This window comes from Ambystoma mexicanum, chromosome 4q (assembly GCF_040938575.1).
Source record: "Ambystoma mexicanum isolate Mex_15411 chromosome 4q, UKY_AmexF1_1, whole genome shotgun sequence".
NCBI classification, from domain to species: domain Eukaryota; kingdom Metazoa; phylum Chordata; class Amphibia; order Caudata; family Ambystomatidae; genus Ambystoma; species Ambystoma mexicanum.
Window position 1 is genome coordinate 332,591,329 of NC_090928.1, and position 23,095 is coordinate 332,614,423.

Consider the following 23,095-nt stretch of genomic DNA (forward strand, 5'->3'; position numbering starts at 1 on the left):
AGCCTCTTCGGGACGAGCTCTATCGCGCCCTTTTTCAGCATTGCTCGTACCTCTAGAAGTAGCTGTGGAATGTGGTTTTCTTTCCTGGCCACCGGTGGAAACCGAGGACACTTCCCTTGGAACTCCAGGGTGTGCCCGTGGGCCAGGGCATCCAGCACCCAACGGTCGGTGGAGATGGACTTCCACTCGCCGACTAAGTTTGCCAGCCGGCCTCCCACCGGGGTGCTCGGGTGGGGGCCCCGACATCCCGGCCGGTTCAGTCCTGCTTCGCCGAGGCCGCCCCACCTTGGGCCCCTTGGCAACGATGACGGTTAACTCTGGCCTTGCTGCGTCCTCTGTAGGCCTCCTGGGACGAAGACCAGGCCGCTTGACGGTATGAGAAGCTGCCGCTGAATCCTTTGGAGGCACCCGACTTGCCTCCGGAAGCCCGAAAGGACAGCCGTCGTTGTTGCTGTTGGAGTGTGCCCAAAGCATGTGCCGTCTCGGAGTCTGCCTTGATGGCCTGCAGAGACTTGTCCACCGCCTTGCCAAACAAGTTGTCCCCATCGATGGGCATGTCCAATACCCTCGTCTGGACGTCCTGACGGAAGTTGGTGGCCTTGAGCCAACCACACCGGCGAAGGCAAACGCTGTTGCCCATCTGGCGGAAACCGGTGTCGGCGTGTCCAAAGCCACCTCGTCTTCTTGAAGGATCTCAAGGGCCTCGGCCCTTTTGTCGTCTGGGAGGAAAGCCAGGAGAGGGGCGATTTTAAACCACAGCTCCCTGTCGTAGCGAGCCACAATAGCGTGAGCGTTGGCCGCCTAAATGGTTGTCGCTGCTGACGAGATGACCCGTCGTCCCATGGCGTCCAGCTTCTTCCCCTCGGTGTCCGGTGGAGAAGTGGAAGTTGATGTCGCCGACCCAGCAGATTTCTTCCTGGCCGCCGTGGAGACCACCGAGTTGGGGGACGGCTATGCTCTGAGGCACATCGGTGCAGAGTCTGCAACCCGGTACTACGTCTCGTAACGGTCTCTCTTCGCCGGGGTCGAGGCTGGGTTCTTCAGGAGGGACAGCCCTTCATCCCAGATGTCGTCCAACAGCGGGACCACGAGTACGGTCTTCCTCTTGGCCTCTCGTCGCAGATAAAGGAAACCCTCCTTCTCCTCGGGTTTGAGCTGGAACAGCTTCGAAGCCCTGGAGATCATGACATGGAAGGATCCGATCTCAGCGGGGGGAGAAGCCCTTGGTACCGGCGACAGGAGATCCGTTCCGTCATCCGTACCCGTCGTCGGTGTATCCGGCTCAGTCTCGTCCCTCGGGGAGATGAAGGGGAGGAGGGGTGGGTACGGTGGAGGAGGATGGACTCGTCTCCTCTTAGCTGTCAGATCTCCCTCCCCCCCCCCCCCGACGGGGTCCAAGCACCGGCAGCCTTGTCCTCATCTCAGTGCACACGATTTGCAGTGCTTGCAGGATGTCTTCCGACCTGTCTGTCGTGGTGGAAGCGGTTGCAACGGGAGTGGTCTGTGGTCTGGCTCCCCTTGCCGTCCCTCGTCAGTTCCCTCGTCGCTCTCATCTGCCTCGTCTGGGTACTTCCTGTAGGGCCCGGCCTCGATGGCCCCCTTCTCAGGGATTGTCAGGCCCGAAAGCTGTTCCTCAGAAGAGATCTCAGTCCAGCTGGACCACTGCACCCCCCCCCTTCTTCTCAGCCAGGGGCGACGGTCTGGGGGAGATGATCGGCATCTTCACAGGAGTCTTTTCAATGGGCACGAATGAAGCTTGCCTCCAGGCAGGCAAGGAAACTCCTTTTGGTGGCTGCCTCCTGGGAACCCGCATCCGCAGCCTTCACCAGGGATGCTACCACTCCCTCAGACGGTTTGGCCTGGTGAACCTAGGCCTTCACGACCTTAGGTGCATCTGAAGCCTTTGCCATTGGGGGAGGGTCAGCACCTCGCTCCCCTTGGCTTTCTCCGTCAGACACGATCGGGCCTTTTGCCGAAGCTTACCCGGTTGCACCGACTTCCTTTCTTCGCTGAGCCGCAGCGCTGGTTCGTGGTTGACGGCGTCGGTGACGCTGCACCCAACCTGGCTGCCGAGGAGCCCGTACCCACGGTGCTCCCGGTGCCCACGGACTCGCTGTGCTTTGCCTTTTGTTGGGCCCCCGTAGCTGGAGCACCCTCAAAGGTCTTAGAAGACCACTCAGATTTTCTCTTGGGAGAAGAACGTTGCCGGGAGTCACCTGCCGCCGGGTTCTTTGTCTCCAGCCACTCAGCCAGCCGTTTGTGACGGTCCTTCATGGTGCGGGAGGACATGTCCTTGCAGAACGCACAGGCCTCCTCCATGTGCGATTTGTCCGAGTGTAGGCAGTAAAAGCACCAGGGGTGCCCATCCTCCTTGAAGACGTTCTGTAGTCCACATCCTGGGCAGATCCTAAACAGAAGAGTCGAGTCTCTTGTCTTCGGCCATCTCCATGCGCGGTAGGCCTCAAGTATCTTCTGGAATCCTCCAAGAAGTGAAGTTCGACGAAAATGTGCCCTTGAGGGGCATAGAAGTTTCCGAAAACGGGTCCCCGTTAATCAGATGAATCGGTGGAGCTTGAGACTCAATTGACGAAAAAAATATAGAAAAAACGTAATACGCAGTAAAAGCTTGAGAGCTATAGCACGAGGACTCCCAACACTTGAACGTCTGGAAAAAATCTGAAGATGGCTGCCAGAGGAGGGGCTTAGGTAGAGGGCAGTCATTGGCTGGGGGCAGTATGACCCAGAGACCAGTGATTGGTTAATAGTAGAAAGACAGTTCAGAAACAAAGCAAACTGATTTTTTTCTTTACAGAGGATTCCCAGCCTGACAGGGAATATTCATGAGCATGTGAATCCATGCCAGACCCCATGTTGGAGAAACACAGTCTATCAGCAACATTTTGACCAAACCAGAAATTCCAGGTTCAAGCATGTTAAGAAGTCCTTGGGGGAATCAACACTGCATCTCTCGTTCACACTCCTAGATTAATAGATCCTTCATTGAAGCCGGCTTTATGTAACCAGTTTCAAACCTTCTAGCACGAACAGTGGGAAAACAAGGAGTTGCAGAAACCAACAGTCAATCTGCAGCATTTGCCAGGACTACCTATAACTGCCAGTAAGCTAATGGACAGATCCTTAGTCAAAAGGGCTTACCCAAAAACTCCACCACTTAAACTGATAACTGCATACTGGGCAGGCAATGGCCGGGATGCAATATGCGTTCTGCTCTATGTGAAGATCTACTACATTTTGTACGGCATATCACCACCAGGTAAGATGAAGAACAATTGTACCCATTCTAAGGAGGGCTGCCTTAACACAGTATCGACCAGCACTCTTATTGAATATCAATACTCCGTTCGGTTGGGCATTATTAGTGTACTTTAAACAGGCCATGAAAATAAGCCACACCAGTGCACGAGTATAATTCATTTAAATTTTTTACGATTAAAACTATTATGTAATTCTGTACAATGTATCTGCATTTTGCATGATTCTATTTGCATATGTTTATATATGAACTGTTTTATGTATGTTTCACAGATTTTTATTGCAAAATAAACCAACAATGAGGTACACAACATAATACAATCAAAACAGCAGAGCGATAACTTCAATGCATGAGTACTGTACACAAATTCGATGGATGGGTGGGGATGATTGCCATCAAATATATTTGAGCTCAATAGATTCACAAGACAGGAAAGGAAGAGGGTTATATCTAAAAGGTTTCAAAGATGTCTCAAGCAACCAGAGAAAGGAATGGTATTAGTGGAAATTTGTAGGCAATCACTCCCACAAAAGTGTTCTCTTGTGGGCAAGAGATCACCCAACTACAGTGGTTTTCTTTTTGGTTCTGGGGCCAAGGGGGGAAAATAGAGTCTAAAGTCTTGTCTAAATCTCTCATGAAAGTTTGTCTATGGAGACATGGCTGTTGATAGTAGGCAAAGGATTTGTAGACTTGTTTATACGAATAAGAGTCCGCCCTTGAATTGAATCATTGGTTGATAGGAATCAAGTGGAGGATCCGAACAGCCAGGATGTTCAGCTAAGACTACAGAGTGTCTGTGCTGTGATTTCCTGGACTAACCACAATGCTAAAATATGTCTATAACCGCAAATGTGATGCGTGGGGGGATTATTGTAGATAAAACCAGTCAATTTAATCTTTTTATATTTTAAGGTCAATTGGTCAAGTGCGCGCTTCAGACATGGGGCCACCATGCACTTGTCCAAGTTCAAAGCCAACAGGCTGACTCAGCACTTTATCCTTCCAAGGTTAAAGATTGCCATTATAATGGGTAAGAACACCCGATTTTACAGTACGTAAATGTGGGAGGAATCGAGCATTAAGTACTATATAAAAATTCAAAATGTAAATTATTACTGTACCAGATACAAAATGCAGCATTGCAATCCTTCTATATAGCAGTGCACAGATAGAACAGAAATCAGTTATTTTGTAGACTAGTTCTGTAACTTACTGAGCAAAAGGAGGCAATTTCTTTTTAGAAGAAGTCGCTTTGTCACATCTCCCGAAGTCAAACAGACATACGGACAATTCATTTCTGACAGCAGCCCGCTCACCTCCAGCTGGAATCCGTCTGCTTCATTTGGACCTTCAAAAATAAACACATACATTAAGAAACTTTATATTTCACTAAGGCATTAATTAGATTGCAAAAATGATTAGCAGAGTTTGCCAATTAAAATGTTGATTAGCAAACAAACCAGTTTGATTAGCAATGTTGTACTAATCATTTTGAATGTCACAAGAACAACAACATGAGCAACAATACTGCGGTTTTGTGTACGGTAAAGGCATTAGTGAGATGATTCAGGCCCTGAAAATTCTTTAAAATTCCACTAGAACTGCAGGTCGAGTAAGTTTACCTAGTCTACCTAAAAGAAATGCACTTGACCCATGGCAACGGATGACAACAAGTTAAAAGTGCTTTCTGTAAAATGGTGCATGTCGTCACAAAACCACTTTGGCACAGTGCTGCCACCAAAAGGCCAGCCATGCACAGTGAAACTGATTTGACATTTATTGCAAAGTAAATGAGTCACATCTCCTGCAAATGCTACTTGCACTTCAAAGAAATCTACTCTTCTATTCGAATGGGCAAATGGGACTTTGGAAGCCTGAGTGCCTAAAACCTTTACGATGTTGGCTGCATGACGGGACACATGATAAAAAGGCTTTGAAAACAGGTGCTAATGTAGAATACAATCTTAATCATAGAGCAAGGGGTGTAGCAGACAGGACAGCATGATTAGTAATTGAGTGAAGGTGCGCGTCTGTGCACAAAGTAGATGTGTGCGAAGCCCCTCTATCGGGTTAGGGGTCTACGCGAAGTAGCTGGTCTTAGCAGCGTCTCGGCTGTAACAGTGAACAGGAGCCAGGCGTTCGCGGCTCCTGCAGAGTAATTAAGCACATAGTCCGACTGCCGATAGACGGCACTGTTGGCGAGACAAGGACGCCATCTTGAGTGAGGACTGGTTACTGAGCAGTAAAGCAGTGGCGATACAAGGGTCAGAGGCCCAAGTGTAGGAGTCAGCTAAAACACACTGAATGTGGCGAACTCTAATAGTTCCGTATGCTGAATTAATAGAGTATTAATTATTATAGTATTAATAATCTCAAGGGCATCCTCTCACCCTCCTTTATGTCGAACACACAACATACCACTACTTGGCTACACCAACCAATTAATAAAAGTTTTTGCAAGTGTGGGGGATGCTTTATGTGTACTTACGCACACGAAACTAGCAACATTGAATTTGGTCAACTGGGCACTCATAGAATCCAATCTTTCATTAATTGCAACACTAAATTTTGTGTATATTGTATTATTTGTGTTTGTGGACAATGCTATATTGGCAGTACTATCCGACCATTAAAAATCAGGATAAGGGAACATCTCGCATCCATTTCCCAGGTTGATTCAAAGTACCCATTGTAGGTACACTGGCAACAAGCCCATCAAATGGACAATAAGGCACAAATAAAATTTACTGTGATGGCGAAAGTGACCCTGCCACAACGAGGGGGCAACCTTGTCCTCAAATTGAGACAATTACAGGCTCGCCTTATTTGTCAATATCGCACTGTCATACAAGGTCTCAATACAGACCACAAATTATCTGTATTTTTATGAGTAATTGCTTTCTCAATGTAACATTGTAACCTTATCGCAAGACGTACAACTTTTTACTCATCGGTGGCCATCCATTTAGTATTTATTCCATTTATACTTATCCATTGCTGTCACCAGCCCAACCGAGGCGGAACCCCATAGGCAGACGTATGGGGCATAATTTGGCCCCCCCCCACCACCATAGGTGATTTTTAAATCTAATCCTCTGCATTGGCTATCCTTTACACCATCATCTAATACCTTATTCTCCTAAGGTTCTGTATCATGTGTATAAACCTGTTCATTTCACTCCTGCTTCTAGTTGCTTATCTTCCCTAATTTCCGTCCTCTTTCGTATTCAATCTTACAAATTGCAACTCTATTAATTCAGCATACGGAACTATTAGAGTTCGCCACATTCAGTGCGTTTTAGCTGACTCCTACACTTGGGCCTCTGACCCTTGGATCGCCACTGCTTTACTGCTCAGTAACCAGTCCTCACTCAAGATGGTGTCCTTGTCTCGCCAACAGTGCAGTCTATGGGCAGTCGGACTATGTGCTTAATTACTCTGCAGGAGCCGCGAACGCCTGGCTCCTGTTCACTGTTACAGCCGAGACACTGGTAAGACCAGCTACTTCGCGTAGACCCCTAACCTGACGGAGGGGCTTCGTACACATCTACTTTGTGCCCAGACGCGCACCTTCGCCCAATTACTAATCATGCTGTCCTGTCTGCTTTCTCCCCCCCCGGCTGCGACCTGTTCCGTGTGTACCTCCACTCACCGCCGTATTTACAGTTTCACACGATTACGCTTTCAATTGTCCTTGCAACTGCATATTAAGGTATGAAGGCTTGTGCCTTTTCAATTTTGTTAACTTTGTGTAATTATTCAATTCACCATTAACATGGTGTATGTTATGACTATTTTTACAGTGGAGCCCACGATTCTTCTATTCTTTGTTGCTTACCACATCTATTGTAAGTTCAATTGTTTCTTGGTTTCTCAAATTACCATGCCCTCAAACGAGTCATTAGTTTTCACATGCCATTTCTTCCCCACAATTTTCCTGTCTTTTAGTGATATTATTAAAGATTTTCCACTACTCAGGTAAATTATTTTAACCTTTTGGAAATACATCAACTAACTGGATGGCCAACCTAGATGAAACATGCTAACATTTATGTTATTCTTGTGTTTTTTCTCCTCATTCTTTCTTCTGTGTGCCATTTTTATTGCCATTTTCTGAATAATGTTCTGTTCTTTTCCCACATGTATACTCTATTTGTTAATCTAATTATTTTCTCATGTCCTTGATTACTTCGTGTTTAATATGATTGCTTTTGATCTCATATGCCTGATGTGCAATTGTATGTTGAACTTGCCACTCTCTTTTTGCTTTGTTGCTTGGGTTGTTTCCATGTATAATACATTACTCTGTAATTCTATGTACTGGCCTATTCTGCATGTACATTAACCTGTAGCCTCAGTAGAAGAGCAAGAGCTCGAAACACGTGTCAGGCTACCTTCGTGGGAAATAAACATATACCAACTGCAATTTATACTGTGCGTGCGCGCAGTGTGTCTGTAAAAACAACTTGGTTCTGTTTTATTGGTGGCGGACTTGGCAAGTCCCCACACCCACACTCACCCGCAGCGCTCCTCACACCACTCTTATAATTCAGGTCCTTGCGCTGAGTCTCGCTGTCCTTGTTTGCCAAATTCACTTACTAACTACAGTGTATGCTAGTGCAGTAGATAAGTAGCTGTACAGACTGGATAGTCTTCTTTGCTTAAACATCTAGTGAGCTAATTTATTAATTATGCAAGAGGAAAGAAAGCAGGAGACTAAGCAGATTGGATGGCGTAGCAGGCAGAGAACTGGTCAAACTAGGCGGAATATTATAGTTTGCGACCATCTCATTTTCAGGGTAGCTGGTATAATGCAACAGGGTGATAAGCTAGAATGTTAAGTATGAGATCTGTTCACGGCACCAGGTGCACAATGTAAGTAATCAGCAGGTCACAGAATTAGGTTAGCCATCAAACGCATTTACCTGTGTGATCATGTACATTTTTAAATCGTGTTCACTCATCCATATGATGCATCTTCCCCAACAAAATGTAATATAGTTGACATTGAGATTTAGATACACAAGCATAAACTTTCCTGTGAAGCATTGACACAATTGAGTGTTTTACAGTAGCAATACTGTAACTATGCATTATGTAATAACTTATATTTTTAGGAATTGAATTGCATGACAGTCTTTAAAAAAGTAACATCCCTGTCTTTGCCCTACACGATATAGTTAGCTTAAAGTATCATCCCAATTACTTCTGGTTTGCAATTAATTGAAAAATAAAAGAATCCTTGCCTGGCACTCCCACAAAAGGCCTTTAGCACTTAAGTTTGGAGACTACTGCACTCTCTCCTTTTGCCCCTTTGCTGTACGAGACCGCTATGGGGGCGCAGAAGGCAATGGCTGCCTGAAGCTCGGCTCCTCTCCCAACGGGGACTAAAGACATGATAAAGAGATAGTCCAAAGTAGAATTTCGCAAGAAAAACAGTGGACTGTCGCAGGGAGACAAGGGAAAGTAGAGATGTTCCAAATCTCCGACTAAACGTGGATAAAGCAGAGATGAAAATGAGGTCCCATCTCCCACAGGGCTCTGAATATAGCGGCTAGACGCGGAGCATCACTAAACGGAGGAAGGTGAAGCGTGACACCGGGGAACCCCAACAAATAAAGGAAAAACACCTACGAGGGGCTGCCACGCTCCAGGGATACAGCCCATGTGGCCGAATCGGAATCTCCGAAGAGTCTGAGCAGTGAAGACCCGGACTGTGCAAACTGAGGCCTGGAGAAAGAGGGGGAGAAACGAGCGGGTTAAGGCCGGCCCGAATCCCCCTGCGGGGCGCCCCTCTGAACTCCCAACCGATGCAGGGTGGCAGCCCAGTGGCTTAAAACAAGACCCTAACTCAGGGATACTGACGGTTGAGAGGGACCCAGATCTGAAACAGGAGTTGACCGACGGACGAGAAAAGCTGGCGCCGCAACTTGGGGAAGCAGTGCTGGAAGTGAAGAGACATCCCCCGCCCCCCGTGTCCTGAACAGTGTGGCTGCAGGAACATTGACGCCGAACCAACCGAGCAGAGACGTGACAACAGTGAAGCTGGCGGAATGCCCCCAACAAGCAGAGGAAAGGGACCCAGAGGAGCCGCAAGGCCCCCCCGGATACAATTGGGCGGCCCCACCGGAGCAGCCTTCAAACGGATAAAAGGCGGCCCGGACAAGCTAGGACCAAGAGAGGGGAGGTGGTTCACAGGTGAGTCTCCACCGTTCTGCAGTTCCACCAGGAGCACCCACCTGAAGCTCCGACCCAAGCGAGGAGGAGGCCTGGAGGCCCGACGGGGGATCCAGACTTTAAAAGGCTGGTGAAAGGGTAGAAGCCGCCAACCACAGATGAAGCGGAGGAGCCACATAGGGACACTTCGTCGAAGGAGTTCAAGTTGAGAGGCGCCCCTTCCCCTTCCTTCCCCAGCAACGTGGAGGGGTGTGGACGCTGACAGAGGGAGGGTGCGCCCGCCCATATCGAGCCGGGGCAGCCACCAATTCACGCTCCATATAGAGACAGCCAGCGGGAGCCACAAACAGCACATAACAGGGACCAAAGGATATCAACCCGCGGCAGAGGGGAAAAGGGCAGGCTGCTCAGCGAAGTGAGAGGCTGCGGCTTGAGGAGTGGGGGACCCCCCCCAATCGAATATATACAAACCTAGCTTCCTGACAATGGGGGAAAATCAGCAGGCAAGACGAAGTCCTGCGATAACGGATGCTCCTAGAAATGAGGTCGGAACCACAGCATGGGTGAGCCCCCAACAGAGCCTACCATCCAAGCAAGATGCAGGAGAGCGCACAGGGGTCAAGACTCCCCTCAAGACCCCCCCCCCCCACACCAGGGGAGGTGGGAGTCCCCTTCCGCCGACATGGGAAGGGAGTAGTTTCTTACCTGTAACTCCATTTCTCCAGCGTTGGTATCTTTCCTGGATTCACATGCTGTGAATATGTCCCCGTCGTCAGGCTGGGAAACCTCGGTAACTTTACCTAGCGTTTTCCTATGGAAAACTGCGACACTTTAGTGTCCCATCAAAGTTCTTTTGGGTGCTTACGGCCAAACAATAGGACGTCTGGTATAAATAGCCCCGCCCCTGCTGCTTCCCTTCAGATTTTCACCTCCAAATTAGAGGGCACCCGAACACAGATTTGCCTGCAAGGGTGGCCGGCTGGCGCATGTGAATCCATGAAAGATACCAAGGATGGAGAAATGGAGTTACAGGTAAGAAACTACTCCCTTCTCCAGCATTGGATTACATAGCAGTAAAACCAATGTGTGGCGGTGTGTCATAGGCAAACCACCAAATAGCATCTTATCACATGCATGAGACAATAAACCCAGCAAGTGATATAGCAAAATATAAAACCCCCGAAGATGCAGGGCCTACCTTACTAAAACAGGCGCTGGAGGACTGCACGCCCCACCTGCACATCTTCCGCATGTTGCTGCCCCAGACAGTAATGCCTGGTGAATGTATGCAGCACTGCCCAGAAGGCTTCCTGGCAAATGTCCACCAACGGTATCCCAGACTACAGCGCCGCCAACGCCATGGACCGCGTAGAAGGAGCCTTCAGCGCACCCCTCAAGGGCTTACCAGCTTTAGTGTGACAAAACGAAATTGTAGAGGACACCCAACAGGAAAGTCTTTGTTTGGAAATAGATTGCCCCTTGTTGGAGGGTCCAAATGCCACAAACAGCTGCCTTGACTTTAGTGCCCATTTCACGTCAAGAGACTGCAGGGCCTTTTCTACCAACGTAGATGCATTAGCAAAGAACAAGGGTAAGGAAATAGAAGCAAGTTTGTGAAATGCCAACGGCTCTTTTGGGATAAAGTGCGGGTTAAAGGCCAGAATAACTTTGCCCTTCATAAACCTTAGATTTTGTAGCGTTAATGTTAAAGGACATTTGTACCGCGCATCACCACTGGAGTGGTCCCCTGGCGGCTCTGAAAGAGGGAGGGTGAGTTAGTGGGGGGAGTCCAAGAGTGCAGTTATGGGCTGTTGGCGGCCTCAGCCCGGTGGGTCCGTTGGCTAGGCCTGGGGTGTTTGCGGCTAGTAGTCTTCAAGTACTGTTGTGCGAGTCTATGTGTGTTTTATGTTTTGTTGTTGCAGTGTAGTGAAGTTTGTGCGGTTTGTTCTGCTGTAGGTTTGTGGTTGTGTTTGGTTTGGAGTTTGAGGTGTATGCAGAGGAGGAAATTGTTACTGGAATTGGTTAGTTGGCATCTCTATCCTGAATTGAAGAAGTGGGCTTGTATAGTCTCTCATAGATGGGGTGCGTGTGCACCCTGTGCCTCAGGTTAGGTCTAGGCCAGTTCTGAATTTGTGGCTCATTTCACATCTCGCTGCCACCTCTGCCATCCTCCCCAACAACCTGACATGGTCCTCACTCCCACTTATATGGCCAATGCACCTGCCAGTGTCCACACCTCAGTTAGTCTCGACAGTTCCGCACCCCAGTGGTATCTAGCTGCAGTTAGGGGTGGTTGAAGATGTGGTTCAGGATTGGTTGGGGATGTTGACTCAGTCTCCCTGGGTGTCGTCTGTGTTCCCCTCTGCCCCGTGTCCCTGTCCAGGTGCCGTTGGTGCTTCTCAGTTGGTTCTGGGAGGTCGTCAGTGTCCTTTGCGGTTTAGTCATTCCTTTCCTTTCTGCTGTTTCGGTTTTAGTCTGTGGTATTGAAAAGCCAAGTTTTAAGTAATTTCCTGAATTTTAGGTGATCTTTGGTGTTTTATTTCTTTTGGGATGTTGTTCCAGATTTTTGCGGCTAAGCGGTAGAAGGCGGTGCCTCCGAATCTTTTCTTGATGTATGGTTGTAGTTCCAGGCGGATTTCGTTGCTTGACCTGAGTGGTCTTGTTGGTTTGTAGATTATTTTCTTTTTTAGGAATTCAGCTCCTTGTCCGCAGATTGCCCTGTGCATTATGCACATTGTTTTGAAGGTGATGCAATGTTTTACTGGGAGCCAGTGTAGTGTTTTTAGGGCAGGGGTGATGTGGTCTCTTCTGGACAGTTTGAGGAGTAATCTGGCTGCTGTATTTTGGATCTGTTGTAGTTTGAGGTATTCTGGTATTCCGAGGTAGAGGCTGTTTGCATAGTCGACCTTTGACGTGATGAGGGCGACGATAGTGTTTTGTGCGTCAAGGAGAGGAAAGGTAGGATTCTTCTTGCCGTGTGGAGGAGGAAGAAGCATTTGACTGCTGCATTTATTTGCGGTTCTAAGTTTAGGGTGTTGTCCATCAAGACCCCCAGATTTTTTACTACCTTAGTGACGGTGTAGTCCCCATTTCCGTTCCCTCAGTCTGCAGATATTATCATGATTTCTGTTTTTCCTGGGTTGATTTTCAGGTTGTTGGCATTCATCCAGTTGAAGACTTCTTTTAGACAGTCGGTTCCGTTTCAATGATCGGCTTGGGTGTCTTTGATTTTATAGATGATTTGAGTATCATCTGCGTAGTTGTAGCATCTAATGTGTTTCTTGAAGATTCTGCTAACTGGGGTTTGGTAGATGTTGAAGTACAGTGGTGATCGTGAGGATCCTTGTGGTACCACAGTCGTTAACTCGTGGGGTGGATTTGAAGGGTTTAATCCATACGGTTTCTGTTCTGTCTGCTAGGAATGATTTAATCCAGCGTAATGCTGTTTCTGTTATGCCCATGTCTTCTAACCTTTGGGTTAGGGTGTCGTGGCGAACTGTCAAAGGCTGCGGAGAGGTCGAGCAGAATAAGGGCCGAGGTTGTGTTGGAGTCTGCGTTAGTTTTAAGGTCTTCCCAGATGGATAGTAGTGCTGTTTTTTCCTCTTGTGGGTCTGAAGCCGACTTGAGCTTGGTCTAGCAGGTGGTGTTTTTCAACATATTCTTGGGTTAGTTTGTATACATAGGTTTCGTGTAGTTTGGCCGGGTAAGGAATGGTTGAGATCGGTCTGTAGTTGGAGAGGTCATCTACGTCGCCGCTTGTGTTTTTTTAGAAGTGGTTTGATGTAAGCTGATTTGAAGATCCTCGGTACGGTTCCTGTTAGTGATAGATTTAGAAGGTTTCTGTAATATTCTGATGGCGTTCCTTGTGAAAGGATTGAATGGTAGATGTCCGGGGGACAGGGATGCATGGCTGAACCAGCTTTCTTGCTGTGTTTTACCAGCATTGCGAATGCCTCTGCTGATATTTCAGGAAAGTTTTTGAGTTTGTGCTGAGGTTCTGAGTTAGGTAATTTTGGTTGTATGTTGGTTGGTCCCTGTTGAATGGTTTGTCGGATGGCATTGATTTTTTAAAAAAAAAAATGTAAGTGGTCTGCCAGGTCGTTGCAGAGTTTCTCAGAGGGGGTTGGGGTGTTGTCGCATCCTGGTGGGTTTCTCATTTCTTTGATGATAAACATTTCTTTTTGTGTGCTGGTGGCATTTGTGATTCGGTCATCATAATGCCGTCTCTTTACCTTTTGAATTTTCTTCTTCATGTTTTCCTTTTTCATGGTGCTTAATAGTGGGGTGAACCATTTTGCCATCGCTCTTTTTTTGTGGGTGTGAATGGTTTTTCTGGGGCTATCTTGTCAATTGTAGCCGCAATCCATTTGTGTAGTATTTCCGCTTTCCCGTCTAGATCAGCTAGCTCTAGTTCTGTAGTTGAGGGTTTGGTTAACTCCAGTTGTTCGAATAGGTTGCTTTCTTTGACGTGTTTCCAGTTTCTTTTTGTGGTGGTTGTGTTTTTAGGAGATTTGATGCAGACTTGAGTAGGCAGAGTCATCACGAATGGGATGATGAGATGGTAGCTCCATATTTGTATCTGCGGTGCAGCGGTGATGAGTTTTTCCTCTGCGAAAATTGCATCTAGTGTGTGTCCTGCCAAGTGTGTTGCCCCTTTTGCTAGTTGTTGAGGTTTCATGGTGGCGAGTTGCTCAGTGAGTTTTGGGAGTTGGCGTGACTGTCTTCGAACCAGATGTTGAAGTCCCCCAGGATGATTAGGTGGTGTTCGTGGTTGATTGCTATGCTGGTGATGGCTTCTATGAAGTTGTCGACAAAGTATGCATCATAAATTGGTGGTCTGTACACCAAGATGAATGTGATGTTGGTTTTTGGGCTCGCTGTTAGGTGTATGACCATGGATTCGCAGTTGGGGGGGGGGGGGAGTTTAGTGGTTCATCTGTTCTGATTTTTAGGGGTTCTTTGAATGCTATTGCAATCCCTCCGCCTTTGTTTTTTCTGTTTATTTGAAGACATTTGAAGTTTACTGGGAGGCAGCTTTGGAGTGTGATTTTGTAGTGGTCGTCCAGCCAGGTTTCTGCGATGAATAGGATATCAATGCCATTGTCATCAAGTAGGTCAAAGATCTCTGTAGAGTGTTTTGACATGGATCTTGCGTTTATTAGATTGCAGTGGAGTTTGGAGGTGTAGTTTAGTTTGGCTTTTCTTGTTAGGGTCGTCTTTTGATTTTGTTGAGGTGTAGGTTTCGTGTGGTCGGCGTCCTCGAATAGTTCTTCTAGGTTTTGTCTTGGTTTTGTTTTCGTCGGGTTCGTCTTCCATGAGTTGTGGTTGTCGATTGGAAGTTCTTCTAGCTTTGGTGATGTAAGATGTCATCGCTTCGGTCGTGTGTTTGTTGTTTCTTGTGGTGTTCATCTTTCTTCATGATTTTGTTAGGTTGTTTAATGTTGCCGCTTCTAGCATTGCGTTGGTTCGGTCTGGGGAGCAGTTCTCAGCGAGGTATGCAGTTAGGTTGAGGGATTTGTCTCTTCTCTCAATGTTGGTTCTATTCTTGGTCCTGTCTGTGGGGATGTGTTCTGTTGTTGCGGTTCTTGGTTGCAGTTCGAGTGTTTGTTCTTTTTTCTCGTCTTCTTTCCTGCGGGATGGGTCGTTTGCGCTGCATTATGAGATTCCAAGTTGTTTAGTTATTGTTTGTTTGCTGATGTTCAGTGGGTTCGGTTTTGGTCTGGTTGTCTTGTGGTGTGGTATTTGGTGTGGATGCTGTCTGCTACTGGTTTTAGGCTTTGTCTGTCTGTGGTATTTCCGGCTGAAATTGCCTATTCATTCAGTCGCTGTCTTGGTAGGGGTAGGGAGTTGGTTAAGGGTTATATAGTTGGGTGTTAACTGTGGCTCTCTTTAGTCTCCGAACGTGGTTTACTTACTGCGGTGTGTTAGCCATGTGGGTATAGGAAGGACATGCACCGGTTGAGGAGTGACTTTGAGGGGCACAGCTAGGACTTACTCCCTTGATGTAATCTGGACACAGAAGCCCATGTAGATTTGAAAGACAGGCCGATCAATATAACCCGAGTATCATTCAATGCAGTTTGCAGATAGAATCTTACAAGATTTGAGAGACTTGTATAGTGGGAGAGAGGCCTGTAACACAAAATGTGGGGGGCCCCTGCAAGGCCTGTTGAGGGTCCCCCATCGCCACTGGGCCCCCCCGCTGGGCAGCATGGGGCCCCACGCACTGCTGGCGCTGACGGGTCCCTGTTACACCAGTATGCCAGACAAAATTAGAAGGAACATGTTTTGTAAAAATGTTATTAAAAAAGTGATAACCCAAAAGAAATCAATGTGATGCAAGTGAGAGATGTGTGCAAAAAAGGCAGAGTTTTTCTATTTGCATCCCATTTCTGTAAAGCTGATCTTGCAAAACCTAAGCATTCCAGGTACAACCCAGGTCCCACTAACACCATTATTGTGCAGATTTGTGTGCCCCTTCCTGGAGTCATTAGAGCCTTCTTTAGAGATTGTCTGAGCCCATATGCGCTTGAACAAGCCTGGGTTACGCCTCTATTGAAAAGAAGAAATAAATCTATTGACCCAGAAGATTCTGCTAGTTATGACTCGGTCACAAACCCCCTTTTCTGAAGATTCTGGACCATGTAGCCATCACTCAATTGCAGGCTTACCTTGAATTGCACCACCTTTTGGGGATCGTCAATCTGACTTTCGCACTGGTAGAGGTACTACTACACAAAGCATTCCCTCTAGAGGTCTTAAATCATGGTCACATAGGTTCTTGATGCTACTTGAAATCTTGGCTGCTTTCGATGCCACCGACCACGCCTCTAGTATCTAAGAGAATCCCGCTCATTTAACATTTCAAGTTAAATTAAGGAGCAGGCTCTGTGGTCTTCAAGGTACTACAAGGCTCCTGTATTTCCCCCATTCTCTTGAATATGTATATGAAGCTGTTAAATTAACATTTAGTGGATCTGGGAGCAGTGTTTCAAAACTACCTGAATGATACTCAAATTATATTTAGTTGTGATCACGACCATCAGGCCAACATTAATCGTATTCAATCTATTTTCAGCCGCTTAGACCAATGGATGGTAGAAAAATGTCTGGAGAATTATCGGAAAAGCAAACCTGAGATTTTGCTTGTGGCCTCCCTGCACTTAAGAGCCCTGAACAGCTACCTTGACTACAGGGCATGCTATAAAAGTTCGAACTACAGTAAAATGTTAGGTACTATTTATGATCCCGCACCCGCTTGAACATAGCTTCCATAAAATACCAAATAGGCCACTACTTTTTTAAAAACAGACATTATTGGATCAAAAATCAAGACGTCTCCAACTTGCTCTATGCCAGTGTGCATGAATCTATTATCCAACCGCTTCATTTTCTACAGAACATTGCAGCTGGATTGTTACAAACTCCCAGAGACATGCCAATCTCTCTCCCGTACTCAGAAAATTGCACAGGTTGCCAATGAAGAGTAGGTTCATGTTGAAGCTGCTTACATAAACCTAGAAAGCCCTATTTGGGTAAGCTCCTTTTTCCATTGAGCATCACTTTAAGCACCTCTTTTCTCGACTGCAAAGATCTGCCACCCGGTTTACCAATCATTATAGATGGTCTAGAGTTTTTGGTAGATCAAGAGTGGTCACTGCGCCAAACACTGCAATGTCATTCTGGTTTACTTGCCTTCAGGAAAAATGCTAAATGTTTTGTTCCAATATGCTCCATTTATTAGTGCCCTCTTACTAACCTTTCTTCTCTTTCAAGACTTAGCTAGCTAAGCACTTCGATATCCTTAGTTAGCAGTACCTTTCCGCCTTTACATTATTCAATTGGCCAGAGCAATTACTTACTGTTGGTTGCTTGAACACTTTCCTCTATTTTGCAATACAGCTTGAGCTCGGACACCAGCCAGGCACACACTTTGGTGTATTCTGGAGAAGCTGCTCCACCAGAGGAGGCTTGTTCGAGGGCTCCATCTTCCAGCAAGGGCCCTTTGTAACTAGAAGGAAGAAACGTGAGAGGTTCAGTTCAAGGAGCTCACATCAAAAGCACATATCATTAAACAGTATTAGGATTGTACCAGCCTAACGTGGTGAGGTACGGTTACATAACTAGTGCAGTCTCAATTGCCCATCTGCAAACACACAACAGCATCCGTCTTTGCACAGGCCAGGACTTGTGTGCCAAGTATAGCCATTGTGTACCCAGATGCAGCTCATATGCTAAAAACAGGCCTTTATGCTTACCAGCATACTTGGTACACAGGTACCACAGGACTACATTTCCCAGAATAAACCTACCATATTGCACTCTGACTAAACTGCTGCAGACATCCTTAAAAGCAGGGATTGAAACTAAGATTGTGTAATCAGGAGCCAAAAACAGCTCTTGGTTCTTTGGTATTGTGATGAATCTTCAGGTGTCGTCCCTTTTCCCCTAGGGGAGCCCCTTCCCATGTGGCCAGGGAGGTGAGGTTGCTGCCCTATAGTCGACCTGGGGGTGGTACACAGCGGGAGGATCACATTGGTTGGGATTTCCCTCCCCTACTCCCCCACAGGACGAGGGACGACTGTCAAAAGGAGAATGTGGTATAACACCCGTTTCCCTTCACCCAGCCCTCCGTTACCGCCATCTCCCCATGTACATGTCTCACACCCAACAGTACTTGGACTATGACGAGTACAACAAGCCGAAGTGAGATCAAGGTACTGAAGTACTGAGACAAAGAACTATATTGACTCTGAGGAAAACATGCAGATTAAAAGTAGTGAGACGAGGAGGTGGTGCATGGCCACGAAGAGTACTTCCAAGAACCATAATGAACACTCTAGTCGTTGCCAGTTGGTCAATGGAGAGTAGAAAAGGAAGCGACCCAGGAAGCAGTTATCTAGTCCTTCCTCAAGGAGCCAGCACAGTGCAGGAAGGTGACATGATCAGACCAGGGCGGCAAGTGGGAAGCTGAATGACCAGGGTCAGTCCAGAGTGGAAGGACTACAAGACGAGCTGGCAGGGATGCTCATGGTGTTCCTGAAGCCGGATAAGCATGTGAAGGGAAGATCATGTTGTCCAGAGGAAGATTGGGACTGCAGTGTTCCTGGGTGGACCAGAGCCCACTGCAAGGCAAGAGCGGGAGCACTTGGGCTGGCTGGTGGGAAACTAAGAAGGGGCAGGCAACTATCTTCATAGTCACAGTACTTGGCAGGCAAGTGAACCAGGTCTGTCCAGCAACAAGAGACACTGAAAAGTCTGGAGCCCACCACACAAAAGCAACATGAGTCATCTTCCCTAGGGTGGTACTTGGGAGAAGAGGGATCCAAGCACCAGAACATAAAGAGGGGTCTGTGAGCCCACCCCCATGAGAAGAAGGGACACCACACAGACTTTTACGAAGGACCATACTTGGCAGGGAAGTGAACTTAGTTGGCCCAAGCACAAAGAGAGAAGCAGAGGTCTAGGACCTACAAGAGATGCAACCAGGGGAAGGGAGTCATTCCGCCTAGTGCCATTTTTTGAGATCCCTGAGCATCCAAGAAAGGAGAGGTGTCCTCTTGGCACGGAATTGTGACCAGGGGGACGGGTGTCACTCGCCCTGTTGTTGGTCTGAAAGACTGGAGAAGGCCAAGGTGGGGCAATCGTCTTAGCCTTGTGAATCCTGCAAACATTTATCCTGTTATTGTTAGTTACAAGTGTGAGGGTTGAATATGGGCGGACAGAGGACAGTGGACAATTTCGACGGACATTCTGACAGTCCTTAGCATTTGATTTGAGGCAGGGAAACCCACTCTTAGTTTGGGAGGAATATGGTTTTTCCTTGATTTTCTTTATAATAAAGTCCTTATAAACCAACATGTCACCACTGTGTCAGTGTCCTGCTTATGAACCCTTACAGTACCCAGCATTAATCAGTGACGGGAGACCCCACTGGGAAACGAGTGAATGCATAGTGTTCTGCAAATCCAACTTCCAAATGAAATGCAAAAGTATCATTTTGTCAATCATTTATGACCCCTTATGCTTTAAAATATCTTACGATGTATTCTAATGTTTATTTATAGATTGGCCCATATGCAGAATAAAATTCACATAGTTGTGCTTGTTCAGCATCAGTTGGCCTGGGGAGCCAAAGGTAGATGTTGGTGGCAAGCTAAATCAGACTCTAGGACGCAAGCAGAAGCAAAATTGGTGCAAGTGCCCCTCAATTACAAACCCTACTCTAAAGTATTACATTCCCCAGTATGCCCCTATGGTTAGTAGGCCAGAGTGAACACATGTACTGATATTACTAAGTAAATGTTCCTACACAGTCATTGACATCCCTTAGAACAAAGTCCAAAATTTGCACTTAGCACTAGCCATTGGCTCGTGCCATTCGACTCCTTGCGAGTAAGAAATGGGGTGCCGTCTGTATGTACGTATAGAATTAAGGGGGCGAGTAACAAAGTTACTCACCGTAGTGACTACCTTACTCCTAGTCCCATTTCCTCCATACTTTTGGGACATCCCAGCCACTTTTGAATCATCAAAAACAACAAATGTGTCCTTTTATTTCTACGCTGGGCCACTGCACGCCACCGTAGCCTCGCCTTCTTGAGCTCCGCCCCGCGCATCACCCTTCAGTCCTTTATCGCCAAAGTCGAACGACCATTAGCAAAATAGAGGATACTTTTTAGAGGGGACGGCGAGCGGGTGTATGGAAGAAAGGGGACTATGGACTAGGAGTAAGGTAGTCACTACAGTGAGTAACTGTTATACTCTGATGTCCTGTCCCCTTTCCTCCATACTTTTGGGAGATTCCCAAGCACTAACCAAAGAAACAGGAGGATGGAAATTTCCCTTACTGGAACAGGTTCTTAAGAACTGCCTGGCTGAACTGGTCAACAGCCGGGAGCTCAGGTCAAGACAGTGTCTGCAGAAAGCCGAGGGAGAAGCTCACATAGCAGCCCTGGCTATGGACTCTCAAGCAACATATTTCTAGAAGGCAACAGCAGCTGCTTTGCAACTGACCAAATGTGCATGAATGCCTCTTGGGGCTGAAGGCCTTGAAAAGAGAGAGAAAGAGAAAGAAAGAGAGAAAGAGAGAGAAAGAGAGAGAAAGAGAGAGAAAGAGAGAGAGAAAGAGAGAGAGAAAGAGAGAGAGAAAGAGAGAGAGAAAGAGAGAGAAAGAGAGAGAAAGAGAGAGAAAGAGTGAGAGAAAGAGTGAGAGAAAGAGAGAGAGAGAGAGAGAAAGAGAGAGAGAAAGAGAGAGAGAAAGAGAGAGAGAACGAGAGAGAGAACGAGAGAGAGAACGAGAGAGAGAACGAGAGAGAGAACGAGAGAGAGAACGAGAGAGAGAACGAGAGAGAGAACGAGAGAGAGAACGAGAGAGAGAACGAGAGAGAGAACGAGAGAGAGAACGAGAGAGAGAACGAGAGAGAGAACGAGAGAGAGAACGAGAGAGAGAACGAGAGAGAGAACGAGAGAATCTTTTGAAGCTGGTTTCCACTACGAGTCCCCGAAAGTAAGAGTTGTGAAGAACTTCCAAGTTCGCTTGTTCCATTAAGGAAAACTTTACAGCTCTTCTGCCATCCAGGTTATGTAGAACACTTTCCGCATCCTAAACCGGGTTCGGAAAGAAAACTAGTAGGGATATGAACAGATGTGGAACTCAGACCATATTTGTAAGGAAGCATGAGTGCGAAGCACCACCTTATCCATGTGAAAGGTCAAAACGGGTGTTCGAGACAGCTTGAAACTTGTTTATTCTTCTCACAGATGTTACTGCAATCAAGGCGGCCACTTTCCAGGAGAGAAAATTGAGCTTCGTAGTGGCCATTGGTTCAAACAGCTTGTGACACAAAGCAGCAAGGATCAAGTTTCCATCCATTTTGGGTGAGGAGGCCTGACAGTCAGAAAACCAGTGAAATGCCTCTTGATTACTGGATCCGTCGGAGACAAAATTATCTGTAGAAAGATGAGCTGCAATGGCGACATATGTTTTACACGATAAGACGTGGATGCTGATGCTGCAAGGTCAGATCTAAAAAGCCAAGACAGTCAACAGAAAGCCATTTCCTTTTGTACTGCGCTCATGTAGAAGGCTTACGTGCCTCCTGCAGTATGACCGTTTAGGTTGAACCGCCATTTTGTCACTGCCTGAAGTGATCGGCATCACAGGTTTCAGTGAGGCCATTGTCAGCAGAGGGATTGTAGGGGCTTTATAATCAATTTTAGACTTGACAGGGAACCTCAGCAGAGCCGGTACTAGCAGACCTGGTGCGTTTACAGCCCCTTTCGTTTCTGCAGAAGAAAGAGCCCTAAGTGAGGGACGCTTGGCAGGGACATTGTTTGAAGACTTGGGGACCTTGCCCTTTTTCTTTGCCCCCTCAGCAGGGACCCAGAACAACCACAAAATTGTCTGTGGGAAAGTTCATGGTCACATTACGATCTTGGTTTTGATTATAGCCCCCGTTTGGGGATCCTCTAGATTAGCCAGGTAGCTTCAGTCACTTTACAGGAAAGGTGAAAGACTAGGCTCAGCACATTTAGACCCAGGCTGGGAAACCTCAGGAATAATCCAGTTGAAGCATCCCTAGACATTGTGTTGGACTCCAATTCCTAATCTGGATAGCTAGATCCAGGTGAGGCGCCCTGGTGCCCCGTTTGTTGATGTAGAATAAAGCTACAGAATGGTTTGTGCGAATTCACACCACTCTGTTAATGATAGAAGGCTGGAAAGCTTTCAATGCCAGATAACCTGCCAGGAGTTCTAGGTAGGTGATAGGAGACATTCTCTCCTGGGGGGGTCCACAGATCGTACACCACAAGGTGATCCAATGCTGCTCCTCAACCTGGGAGGACCGTAATCTGTGGGAAGGGCTCCTGAAAGGAGGTAACCACTGAAAGGTTGTTGGAGGCTGACCACCATTGAAGATCCGCCCTTATGAAGGATGGTACCAGAATCCTTTTGGGATCTGGGTCCAAAGCTTGGGACCAGCAGTTCTACAGCACTAGCTATGTGTGCCTCATCTTCAGTCCTGTAAGGGGTAAGGCTAGGACACATGAAGCCATTAGGCCCATGAGTCTCTGGAGCAACCATGCTGACCTGAGGGAGGAGCTCAAGAAAAGAAAGCATGTGATTGATAAATCTGCAATTATGTCCTCCGCTAGGAAAAACTCTAGCATTAACCCAAAGGTAGGCCACTCTGTACCAGCCGTTGGTGTAGAAGAGCTCATCAAAATGTCTGCTTCAGACTGCATAGGATGAAATGCCATTTCGTCACCGCCTGAAGTGATCTGCATCACATGTTTGAGGCCATTGTCTCTAAAGGGATGTTCAGGGCTTTTGGAGCTGTTTTAGCCCTTTGACAGGGAACCTGGCAGAGTCGGTACTAGCAGATCTGAAGCACCTTTCAACCCTTTTAGTTTATACAGAAGAATTAGCCCTCAGTGAGGGAACCTCAGCAGGGCCAGTGTTTGAAGACTGGGGCCTTTGCCCACTCAGTAGGACTGGTACGAACACAAGATTGTTTGTGGTAAAGCTTAGCGGCACCCCTGGTAGCCAGAGCTCCTAAATGGAGCTCCTTGATCCCGCTGGTCTTTGAAAGTGCCCCCGATTGGGGATCCTTGGGGATTTTACCCCAGTACCTTTAGACA

At 47.1% G+C, this 23,095-nt stretch overlaps 1 protein-coding gene across 1 annotated transcript in view; it reads right to left on the reverse strand.

Annotated features, from left to right (window-relative positions):
- FAM98A (family with sequence similarity 98 member A) overlaps positions 1-23,095 on the reverse strand; it is a 435,025-nt gene that overhangs the window by 339,683 nt on the left and 72,247 nt on the right. Inside the window, exons 2-3 of the mRNA XM_069607916.1 lie at positions 17,314-17,462; positions 4,488-4,622 (exon numbers count right to left, since the gene is read on the reverse strand). Coding sequence (XP_069464017.1) covers positions 4,488-4,622; positions 17,314-17,462 — 284 coding nt within the window. The remainder of the gene's footprint in view (positions 1-4,487; positions 4,623-17,313; positions 17,463-23,095) is intronic.